The sequence below is a fragment of the Haemorhous mexicanus genome, chromosome 9 (genome assembly GCF_027477595.1).
Source record: "Haemorhous mexicanus isolate bHaeMex1 chromosome 9, bHaeMex1.pri, whole genome shotgun sequence".
NCBI lineage: Eukaryota > Metazoa > Chordata > Aves > Passeriformes > Fringillidae > Haemorhous > Haemorhous mexicanus.
In genome coordinates this window covers 17,000,767-17,013,185 of record NC_082349.1, presented here as the reverse complement: position 1 = coordinate 17,013,185, position 12,419 = coordinate 17,000,767, and the positions used below count along the sequence as shown (strand labels likewise).

The following is a 12,419-nucleotide window of genomic DNA, read 5'->3' as shown; positions in this document are numbered from 1 at the left end:
AACCTGGAAAAGCCTGGCAAAAAGGATGTAGGCGTGACTAGTTAGCTGTCTGATCAGAATTGTGTTTTTCTTAATTTAGCTTGGCCCTAGGTGACTACCATAACTCTTTTTCCCCCAAAAAATTCTGCATGTGTTTTTGATGCAAATTTCACTGTGAGCCTTTTGATCTTCAAACATTTGCTTTTGGTAGTTGTGCACTTTGCCTGCTCTGTTTGTCAATATTTTCAGATAGCTGGCTAGAAATAGTTTTGGGGTACTAATTCTCTGATACATTCTAATGCACCTCTGAGCTGCCCTGAGAAACAGTATTGTTAGGCACATTGTTTTGACTTGGCCATATTTTTTTTATATTCTTCACATATTTGGCTTCTTCACACTTGAGTTAATTTTAATGCCATGTGATTTGTTGGTGAATGAATGTTAGGAAGATTCTTGCTTTCCGTCCCTACACCACCCCCTTCAGCTGTTTTACTGTACAGTATAAACCTCATCATTTATAGGCCAGATTGACCTTGAATTTTGTTTCATGCCTTAAGTCTTTCCAGTTATTTTACTTAGATAAAAATTGAATGTATGGGGTTTTTTTTCCTGTTTGCACCACATAGGGTATTACTCAAAATCATTGCTTTTCTAATCCTTACACCTAAGATTCTTAGAGGGGTGACTCCTAAAGCCTGCTGTGTATGGCAGTCATTTCTACTGTGTTGAGATTGGCCCTGGTTCTGCCAGCATTTATTTTTGGAATTACTTGTGATATTTTAAGCAGTTTAAAGCCTTTGAGAAAATAATCAGTCTTAAGTGAGATGTATGGGTTACCTTCATTATAATGTGATTTTATTCAAAGTGAAACAGCAGTAATTTATCCTTTCATAGCAATAGTGAATAAAGGATATAGACTGAGTGAAATATTAATGCATGTTTTAAACTTAGAGTTTTGAAACCTCTAGTAATTTTCATTCTTTTCTTTTATAGAAGATGGTGTCAAATGCTAGTGTTGGAAGCATTTTTTTCCAAGATTATATTTAAAAGATATGTGTTGGGATCTTTCTGGTTTGGGTTGTTGTGGGGCTTTTTTTCTTTTTCCTTTTTTCTTCTTTTTCTATACCTGACTTTTGCTGTTCAACAGTGACAAGAACCAACTGGAACCTTTCTGATGCTTAAGTTGGTATTTTACTATCCCCACCTGTGGTTTGCATCCCTACCTCTGAAGACTTCCAGCAAAATTTGATAACCGTTTTCAGAATGAATGCTAAGCATATGGAAATCGGAAATTTCTTCTAGGAGAGCTCTTAGGTGTCATGTTGTTGTTGAAGAATAAGTGGGAAGGTTGATTACCACTTTTTTGGGTTTGGTCTGTGTTGTTCTGCTTGTTTTCTGAAGGCATTCAGTGTGTCTTCTTTTTGATATGAAGTGAAAATAAAATACTGCTGGATTTGATTGACAAGAGAGTTCTTTGTAGCATTGTATCCAAATAAAAGCTTCTGTTTCAGCAATCAGTCATTAAGTCTATATATTGTACTTCAGATAAATGCACAGTGTGATGAGATGGAGTTTTTTATTTCAGTTGATATTTTGATTTAATTAGATTCTATTGGAGGATCTTGGGAAGGGATTTTGTCTTCCCTGTAGCTCAGTGTCTTTAGAATCTTAGTAATTATTTATAGGCTGTACTGCAGAATTCTTTGTGGCATTGAGTAATTCAGTGTTTTGAGGAAATCAGCAAAGTTCAAAATAAATAGTTACCAGCAACACCACTTCAGAAGTTCCTCTTCAGCGCTCTAGTGAGGGGTTCACTGGAAGATGCCTCCAACAGCTGCTGTTCTGTCCATTGCACTGGTCAAGAAGTAGCAGCAGATAATGATCAGCACCAGTTAACCTTTGCTTTCCTAGGCACACTGATTCCCTGACTCTAGCAGCACCTCTTGCTTTTCCCCCAAAACCCTGGGGTCTGTCCAGGCACTGGCAGTGGGACTGGGGATCAAGGACATTTGGTGTAGAAGTGACCTGAAGAGAAAGTGAGGAAAGAAAAGAGGCAGCAGTGTGATGCCTTACTGTGAGACTTTCAGCTGTTGTAGATTTATGGGCATAGATTCTTGGTGACTTCTGCACACTGGCAATGCTAAGGAATGCTTTGCTTTGGTGTACATCAGAAATGTGGTGCCCCTGCTCCTTGTCCTGGCACTATAGGGATAAGTGAAGGTGAGCAGTGGGTGGTCTGGGGGGTTACACTGATATTCTGCTTCAGTGTCTATCAGTAAAGTAGTTGATTGTTTCTATATCTATATTTCTACAGTTTCTGTGCCATTATTTTAGTTTATAAAGATGTTTTAAAATAAGCTTTTATTTCTATTTATTTTTATAATGGAAAGTCGGAGCTGATCCTGGATCCTGTGGTATTTCTGTACTGCAGAGATGAGCTCTGTGAGTATACATGAGGAGTTTCTTGGGGTTTGTCTTTGTGGAATAGCAACAGACTTGCATGTTACCTCTATAATACTGTATTGCTGGTGATGCTTGTGTTACTTCTGACAGCCTTGGGGTCCTGGAGAAATATAATCTCAGTGTTGCTTTGTGCCTATTGTATATTTTTTCCTTTGTTGGATGCAGCAGGTTTGCTGGAAAAAAGGAGTTTGAAAAGGACAACTTTTGCATCCCGTTCTTTGTGTCGATGCAGGTGGCGACAGACAAGGTTGCAGGCAAGCTGAGCTCCACTCTCTCATGGGTGAAGAACACGGTATCGCACACCGTCAGTCAAATGGCCAGCCAGGTGGCGAGCCCATCTGCCTCCCTCCACACCACATCCCCCTCCACCACTCTGTCCACACCCGCCCTGTCACCATCCTCACCAACACAGCTGAGCCCAGACGACTTGGAATTACTTGCTAAACTTGAGGAACAGAACAGGTGAATGGAAAACTTTTTGCTCTTCGAAGTACAGTAATGAGACTAAAATTGGTTTATTGCAATTGTAGCATAGAGGGTGTTAAAGGGGAATTAGTTAAAAATTTCATGGCACTGCACTTCAGTTTGAAAGCCCAAAGGTTTAAGAATTTGTGTTTTTACAAGTTATGTTTTTGTGAAACTCTAGAAGGTGTTTTTCTCTACTGGTTTTACAGGAGTGTTTATAGCTGCCTCTGACAGTAAGGAATTACACTATGATTTTTAGTATCCAATTTAGAGTATCCCAGGGATGAGACGTGTATAACCTTCTTACCTTCTTAGATCATAACTATAATTTCTATTAATTTCTTGAAATCTTGAATATTTCTCAGTTCTTTTTTTTCCCCACTTTTATCCAGTTCTTGTTTCAGCTACATAACCTGCTATGTAGAGAGATAGAACTGTGTTCAGCTACCTTCTTGCTGTTACACTGGTTGTGCCTCTTGCATAATGTCTTACTTAAAATAAATTCCTAATGAGATTTTTGTCTGTTCATCTTGCCTTTTTATGTATAGTAACAGTTTTCATGGTAGTCTTTTCATGTGCCTATTTATCTGCACCATGTACAACTGAAGATGCAACTTTCAGGTGGATCAGTTGCTCTTGATGTGCACAGTGATGCAAATTCACAAGATCACTAAGAAATGAAATTGGATTGTATAATTTCTTAAGGCTGAATTTCTAGAAGCCGTACTCATTTGCACTTTTGAGGCAGGACTCCTAAGTCATCTGTCCTTTTGCAAAATCTGGTTATATTTGACAAGTATGTTTCAATATTTTTTGAGACATTGGCTGTTAACAACTTGATCTCCAAGTAGATTTTTAGACTTGGCAGTTAGCTGCAGGGCTTTGTTACCTACTGGAGATGGATATCCCTGAGCTGTAGTGAAGTGAAGGTTTGATAATTTAGCTCAAACTAGCTTCTCTTCCAGCTTCTATGAGAGTGCTGGCCTTTGCACTGAGGCAGTTGAGGTACTCTATTCGATTGAGTTGGATTTCTTTGAAGGTTTTTTGCTTTTGGTTTTTTTTTGGTTGGTTGGTTTGGGGAGGGGGGTTGCTTTTTCGTGGATTTTTATGTGGTTTTCTTTGGTTGTGTTCTTTTTGTGTGTGTTTTTTGGTTTTTTAAAAAATATTATTCTTGGTTGGGAGGGGTTGTTTGGTTTGGGGTTTTGTTTTAGTTGGTTTGTTTATTTGTTTGTTTTTTCTCTGCTGAGTCACTTCTGAGGGTAGTAGCATTGAGTGGAGGAAGCGAGTAACTGGGGGGAGGAGAGGCAATGCCTGTGTGTCACCAGGCATGTCTTCTCCTATGTCTGCATTCTGCATCCTGATAGCACCACAATTTTAAGGGAATTTGATACATCTCTCTAGATTTTGACAATAGAAGGAAGCTTCTAGAACCACCTTGTACACTCTTCCTTGTCTTCAAAGATGAACTCCATTTAATTTTTGCTGTGCAAATGAAAAATTATCAAAAGAAGCAGAAAAATAGTTAAACAGCGCTTTTTTAGAAAGCTAATTTGCATTTAATCTGAGTCTTTCTAGTCTGTTCAGGACAAAGCAACTAACTTGTATTTGAAAAGCAAACTGTTCTTTGGACTGCTTATCTATGTTGGAGTGTAATGTCTTTACATCTTGAGCCCATCTCATTAAGGCCTTCAGTCAGACTGCCTGGCTTGTTGAAAGAAGAACGTGAGTTTGGGCTTTCTGCCTCAAGTCAGCTTTCTTCATTTAGTAAGTAAACTAGCCAGTCTTGTCTGGTTTTATTTCCTTTTAGCCAGACATGTTAGTCCCACACTAGTCTTGTGTGTGAATTCTATTTAGAGCCTGCCCTATCAAGTGTATCCTTGCTGGTGAGATAGTGCCCTTTAATACTGAAATTCGATGCTCTTGTGCTGGCTGCACTGTAGTTTCAGAACAGTTTGCATCTGCAGTTTAGCACAGTGGCACTTTGTTGACAATTGTACTCTGTTCACAGGGAACCATTCTTTCTGCTTGCTGGAAGAACTGCTGCTGTGGATGTTTGTAAAGGTTTTGGGTTTTTTGTAAGCTTTTATGACAGAAGGAGAATATGAATTAGGTAACAGTTAAGAAAAGGGAAGAACTCAAATTGTTTCAAGCTATGTCTTGTAGCATTCTGTAATCTAATTATACTGAAAGTCCCCACAGAATAAAGAGGAAGCTCAGTCCAGAGTCCTGGTAGAACAGTTTGGCATTAGTAAATCATTTATAAAGTTTTAAATGAAAGAAAACAGTGACTAAATGTCACAGAGCTTGCGACTTACTGTGAACAGAACTTCCTGTTTTCAAATCTAAGGACAATGAGTTTATCCAGGTAAGGTCTAATTACCAAAACTTAGTATAACTTTTACAAAAACCTGTGAAAACTGGAAGTGTCCCATTAGAACCTTGTTTTTATAATCTTAATGTTTATTCTGTGTTTTTTCCTCTGTGGTTACTTTGAATTTGGTTTTGAGGCATTGTCTGGGATTGAGAGAAAGAGTTTCAAACTAATTTTTCATTATGGACCAGTATAAGCCAGGTTTCTAAGCATCTGAAGTGGATTTTTAAAGTATTTTCTTTAAAACTAAATGTTATGCATTCCATTAATAAATGGTAAATTATTTGAATTTTTTAAAAAATAAAATCCCAAATGAAATTTTGTCTTGAAAATGCTCTTTTGTTTCTTTTTTTTTTTACCATTTAACTCTCTTCCAAACAAAATACTCCTGCAGAAACTGTGCTGTTTATCTTCATGAGTTAAATTACTTTTTCCCTTGCTTTCATAAACACCAGTAGGTGAAAGCTGGGAACAGGGAAAGCTAATATAAATAACTTCATTGTAGCAGAGAGCTTAAATATTGTAGGTATTTCTGTATTATTAAATATTAGGTATTTCTGAAATTTCTGTACCGTCTCAGATACAATATGCCTTGGGCTATAATTTGTTAAATATCTAAAACATAATCTGACCTTTCTGAAATGCTGGGGGATTAACTTTTGTACTAATTTATGAGAAATTATTCAGCCACGTGGCTCTGATATACTGATGTTGGATTCTTAGAAGTTAAAGCACAAATGGAACTCATGGTATAGTGAAACACTTCCAAGTTAGTCTGAATTCTTGCTCTTACTAACACATGGTCCAAAAAATTTCCTATGCTTATGAGGCTTGATATTAGTTGAGGATAAACAAAGCATTGCCTTTTTGCCTAGTCCATGGCCACAGCAACCAGCTCACAGGGAGGTCTCCTCAGGAACTTGTCTAGCACTTAACCCATCTTTATTTGTACTTTGCTGCTGGGCAGCCCCAGAGGTTCTCACGTTTGAGCTCCTCACTTTAATTGCACATTCATTAGCTCTGCTAGTCACTTGTGTTGCCTTGTCCTTGGTCTGCAGGTCTGGGATTTCTCCCCTGCATTTATAAAACACTGTGTTGATTTGTGCACAGTTGTCAGCAAGCGTCAGTTGTTTTAAAATTGCTTCAGAGGTTTTAGTTGTTCTGTCTTTATTTATTCTGTCAATTTTCAAAAAGTGTAATCAGGTAGACTTAGAGGAGGCTAATTTTTTTTGTCTTTTAAATCACTGTTTTTTAAGTTCTGTGACATTTGATGTTATCATTGAAGATATTTAACTTCCTTAGGTTTTCTTTGTCAGGCTGATGCATGACAGCTGTGGGTGACATTTTTATCTGTTTCTTAAAATGCTGCAGTGTGAACTGTTCTATCTGCAGATTTACTTGAGATCTCAAGAGAAAGCAGTAACATTGAACAGTTCTTTTCACATTTAGTCCAAATGAATGCTGGTGAAACAGTTTCACTGAGCCTCTGGGTGTGTTCTTTGTCAAGAAAACAATTAATAGTGCGACCCTTTGATTAGAAGAACTTGAATTTGGTTTTTGTGTGCTTTCTTTGCAGACTTTTGGAAACAGATAGCAAATCCTTACGATCAGTAAATGGGTCAAGAAGAAATAGTGGATCTTCTCTTGTATCTAGTTCATCAGCTTCTAGCAATCTCAGCCATCTTGAAGAAGACTCGTGGATCCTGTGGGGGCGGATTGTGAATGAATGGGAAGATGTACGGAAAAAGAAAGAAAAGCAAGTTAAGGTTGTTGGAAACTGGTTTTTGGATTTATTTTTAATGTGATATAAATGATACTGTTTTATCTTTGTGATGGGCTTATTCTTTTAAAATTAAAATGTAAGACAAACTTCCAGTTGAATCTTTCCATCCCTCAGCCTTAATGCTTCCTTTGTAACTTTCCTATGTGCTGTCACCCAGCAAATGTCTCCTGCTGAAAACCAGATGCATTTACTGAATCTTGAATACTAAAGCTTTCAGTTTACTTCTGCTGAGAGATTTCCATGAGTGCAAGGATGATTAGCTTCATCTTTCCAAAAATGGAATTACTGAAAATCAACAGAAGGGCATCTGATAGCTTGATGCTCTGATTACGTATGTGTATGCTATGCTGCTATATAATGAGCAGCTCTCTTTAAAGCATTCTTAATAGGGGAGCTGATAATTCTACTCAAAGGCTACGATGAGTTTAGGTTTTTGTGCTTGCCAAGTATGTTGACCCCAGAGATGACCTTAGGCAGAAGAACACACAGTTTCTAAATTCTGGATGTATTGGATGAACTTTGTCCAGTGTGTCCAGTCTGGGTTAGTTGTGGTCATGTACAGAAGTGGGGTTCAATTACACTTTAAATTCAAACCAAAAAGCATTTAGTGCATTTGAACATATTCATGTTTCAGTGGCAGCAAGCAGAACAGCGTGGGATTTTTTTGTTAGCAGGCAAGTCTGTTCTGCTTTGGTTCTTTATTGGTTGTAGTCTGTAGTTTTATGTGCAGAATACAAATGTGTCAGGGTCTTTTGAACAGTTTGAAATGTGTGTCTATGAATAGGTTGTGGGAAGGCAGAACAATGGGCTAAAGTAAAGTATCTTTTGTTGGAGCGGTTGTGAAGAGAGAACATGATTTGAGAGAGGAAACAAGGGAAGAAAATGAACTAAAGATTTCCTGCATGCATAGGGAAAGCAGTTTCTGGAAAGGTGTTCCAAAAGGTCATGAAAAGAAGGCCACGGGGATCTGGCAAGAAAAGGAAAAGTGAGGTGGTAATAAGATCTGGTTAGTGAGAATTTGTTTGAACATTTTCAAGTGTCAAAAGTGTCACTTGTTTTTTACAGCTGGCCAAGTACAATTTGAGGAGTATTTGACTAACTTTCAGGGAATATTTAATTGTATTGCTGACTAATATATTGAAAACCAGCCACGTTTTCCTTTGCTGTTAAATAATTCTCAGTATTTTTTTTTGTTGAAAGTCAACCTTAGCTGTGAGTCTGCATTTATGATGGAATATCAGAACATCCACTCCTATTCCCTGATTGTGCCAGTAGGTAAATAGGTAGCAGCATAGGTGTCTTTTTGTCCTGGCTGTAACAGCTGGTCTTAGGTTATTAGAAATCTGGTAAGTTTTTTAGGTTTTAGGCATAAGTGTCTAAGCCTTCCTCCAAAGATGATGTGTTCCATCCTTTACATCTCTCAATCCACTTCAGAACTTGCTTCTTGTTTATGGAGCACTTCTGAAGGATGACTCAAGTCCTGCTGTTCAGTTCACATGGCATGTCCAGTAGATGTGTTTCCTACTGTTCCTTGTAGGAAAGTTGGAGGGGTTAACACTATTATTCTATCAAGCAGGTACATTAATGAGGCATTACCAAGAAGTTTCTTGCTTTATTAGTACCCTTGAGGCTTTAGATGACTGGTGTGTAGTCCAGTTGTGTTGACAAAGGATAGGGAGATACAGTTGTGTAAAGCTGATGTATTAAGGTTCTTGTCTTGGATTGGGAATCTTTTAGGAAAAACACATTGGTGTTGTAGACAGGAGAAATAGTTGGAGTGGCATTACTATGGTGGTTCTGTAGAAGGATGGATTGAGAACTTAGGGATGATCAAAAATGGAGGTCAGTGTTGTAAAACTCCTGCAGCAGAGTTTAAGCTTAAGAAAAACAAAGCTTGAAAGGCAGAGTGTCTTTGAAAGTTATCAGTGTTGCATTAATTAATTGTAATATTAGAGAAGTAGGAGAAATATGTGGAACAAACAGGAAGAGGAAGCTTTGCAGAATAGGAGGTTACTCTAGCTTCAGAATAAATAGTAATGAAAGAAATTAGCCTTTAGGAGACAGAATACTTGATAACAATTCTTAAGGTACAAAAAGGAAATAGTCTTGATGAGACAATTTTCTAGGTCAGACTGATTCTAGTTCCAGAACATACCACCAAGAGTCTGTTTAATTCCTGAATAATGCTTCTTTCTCAGTTTTCAGATCAAACATCAAGACTACTTGTCCTTGTGATTTCTTAAAGGACAAGTAACAGGTTCTTCGCTGTACTCATCTGGGCATGTTTGAATTGTATAGTACCTAGCAGAAATTTTTTTCAAAAGATAAAGTAAATTTAGTTAATTTAGTAGGTGTAAACTTAATGTTTTCTTGGTGCAGTGTCTGAAACTGCATTTAAATACTTTCTTAGAAAATAACTTGGAAGTACTGGCACACCAGAAAAACTGGACACAACTTCTCATGTTTGTTAAATGATAGCTGTACTGTGCAATTTTTTTGTTGCAGTTGACTATGCTACCGTTAGTTCTATGTTTTGTCATTTACCTATCTTGGAAGTAATTTTTAGTCATGATTTCTTAGGTCTCAGTTACTACAGATATTATTGAAGGTGTTATCTTCAGTAATCTTTCATGAAATATTGATATCACTGTATTAAGTTCTGTTTAATGGAAGTTCTTGTGTAAAATTATTTGAATATTCTGTTTGTCACATAGCTTGCCATGAATAAGGACCTACTTTCAGTAGCTAATTTAGCCACTAAAAATGATTCAGCGACTGCTTACTTTTGTGAACTTAATAATCACACTAAATTTGATGTTATAAACTGTATGAGGAGGTTTTGCCGTGATGTAAATTTTTTTCTGAAATTGTGAGGAACTTGATTTCAAGTTGTTTTTTCTCTAGGTTTATTTTTTGTAATATTTTCAGGAAATATGAATTGTCTTTTTGTGCCTTAGGAGCTGGTTCGAAAAGGGATACCTCATCACTTCAGAGCAATTGTTTGGCAACTTTTATGCAGTGCTCAAAGCATGCCAATTAAGGATCAGTATTCAGAGCTTTTAAAAATGACATCTCCTTGTGAAAAATTAATAAGAAGGGACATTGCTAGAACATACCCTGAGCATGATTTTTTCAAAGAAAAAGATAGCCTTGGGCAGGAGGTCTTGTTCAACGTAATGAAGGTGAGTTGGTATTTCAGCCCTTGAGAATATATTAGCAAGAACATGCACCAGCTTGGATTGCCTTGTATATAAAGAACTTGCACCAGTTTCATGGGTTATAAGTTTTTTTTTTAAACCATAGAGACTGGGATGGTTTAACAAATCTTGTTTTACTTTTGATGGCATTCCTGTAAGTTTTTTATATCTCACATGGTAAAACCAAGTTGGCAATAAAACAAAGCCACATACTTACTGCTGATTGTGTAATGGAATGAAGTGTGTCATGAATTAAACAGTATTGCCCGAGACAAGAACATTGGCAATCAGAACTGGTATTCAGTTTGCAGGTATTTCTGAAGTGCACGTGGCAGGTTCAAGGTAATGTGCAGTTGTTCCAGTGCCCAAACATAAAATGAAAATGCCAATGTAGCGTTGTTTGCACTTAAACTTTGAAGGTCAGACTTTTCCATAGAACATGGTTTCAATGGAAAAGTTGGCAGGTTTCCAAACCATAGTAATTTCCATAACTCTAAAACAAAGATGCCACCTGCATGGACATCACCACGTTTCATCCATCTGTAAATAAAACTGCTGCACGTATTTTTTCTGAAGACAATTTGTTTCATTGTCTGGTCTGTCTCTTGTAAAAGTAGTAGTTTGTGAGCTTTGTATGCCAGTGGTCTCTCTTCTTTTTTACCAAATTCCTGTAGTTGAAAACTGCCTGTGTGTTTGATAGGTATGCCTTAGTTTTAGCTTTGTGTGTGCTCAGAGAGCAGAGTTTGTAGCAGCAGGTAGAAACTAGAATGTCTGACTAAAATTTCTGGGTAGGATGTCTGCCCTTGTTGGATTTGGGAAGAGGGAGAGTAAGTTATTAACAAGATAGCAGAATGAGCCATGATTACTTTTTTATTGATAATGAGGTTTTAATTGTTGAGAGTTTTAACTTTATTTTCCAGGCTTACTCTTTGGTGGATCGTGAGGTTGGATACTGTCAAGGGAGCGCTTTTATAGTTGGATTGCTGCTTATGCAGGTAAAAATATTTAAAAATACGTGAACCTTTAAAATCCATTCTAGAATGCATAATATATTGTGATGGTTTATTTTGGGAATTTTTGCAATGGTTTTTCTTCATAATTTTGTTACAATGGAGGTGTCAAGGACAGCTGTTTAGTCTGGAAATAAAATGAGATTTACTTGGTGTCGTTCTATTTGCCAAAATACTTGTATTGGACTGGGAGAATGTATTGGTTTCTCAGAGCTAAGGTAGGATTGCAGGCTTGAAAGCTATTTTGGTGAGTGATATTTCAAAAATAAACAAACTTCTTATTTCTCTTCTATTACATGGAATCTCCTCAGAGGTCAAATGAAACTACGCAGTTGACTTGATTATCTTAAAGCTTCCTTTGTATTATTGGTTTTTGGTTTGTGACAAAGTAGGCTATATCGTAAGAAACTTACAGACCTCCATTTCAGTTTAGAAATTATTTGCTAGAATTTAATATATACAAAATTAATTGGAGTAATTGGCTGCAAATCCCCTAAACAAAACAAACCAGCAACCAAGAAAAAAACTCCGCTGTGTGCACATGCACGCACACACAAAAGCCCCACCCTAAATCCTCCAAGGCACTTACTCTGATATATCATTATGTTTGTTCAGAGTTTTTACTGTGCTTTTTTGTTTTTGATATAGATGCCGGAAGAAGAGGCATTCTGTGTGTTTGTTAAATTAATGCAAGATTACAGACTGCGAGAACTCTTTAAACCAAGCATGGCTGAACTGGGCCTTTGTATGTACCAGTTTGAATGCATGATCCAGGTACATACAAAATCTATCAAACTTGCTCTTCGGTAACTATTAGTAAGGAACTTGGGAGTTACAGCTCAAGAGCAGGCATGTCTGTTGGCTAACAGGCTGCACTCTTGACAACAGCTGGTTTCAGAACTTCGCAACTAAATGCATGTGGCTCTGAGAGCAATTTTTTTTAACCTTTGGCAGACAGTGACTGGCCTCAAACACTGAAGCATGAGGATTTGTGTTGCTGCAGTTTAAACAGAGGAATATTTAATACTGTTTGGATTGAAGACACTGAAAATCTTCATAGTCAATTTATAGTATCTTAAAAGGTGAAGATTGGGAGGGACCCTCATATCTAGAATTGAAATTGTTTTCAGATTTGAAATGCAGGTTCTTCT

General features: G+C 37.2%; 1 protein-coding gene across 7 annotated transcripts in view; it reads left to right on the top strand.

Annotated features, from left to right (window-relative positions):
- Nucleotides 1-12,419, top strand: part of EVI5 (ecotropic viral integration site 5) — a 70,203-nt gene that overhangs the window by 8,376 nt on the left and 49,408 nt on the right. For 2 of the 7 annotated variants that reach the window (XM_059854234.1, XM_059854233.1), the window contains exons 2-6: nucleotides 2,675-2,904; nucleotides 6,855-7,044; nucleotides 10,019-10,243; nucleotides 11,179-11,253; nucleotides 11,917-12,042. In XM_059854234.1, coding sequence (XP_059710217.1) covers nucleotides 2,756-2,904; nucleotides 6,855-7,044; nucleotides 10,019-10,243; nucleotides 11,179-11,253; nucleotides 11,917-12,042 — 765 coding nt within the window. In that variant the 5' untranslated portion in view covers nucleotides 2,675-2,755. Of the gene's footprint in view, nucleotides 1-2,309; nucleotides 2,422-2,674; nucleotides 2,905-6,854; nucleotides 7,045-10,018; nucleotides 10,244-11,178; nucleotides 11,254-11,916; nucleotides 12,043-12,419 lie in introns of those variants that run through there. The other 5 variants (XM_059854232.1, XM_059854235.1, XM_059854238.1 and 2 more) reach the window with 5 other exon arrangements.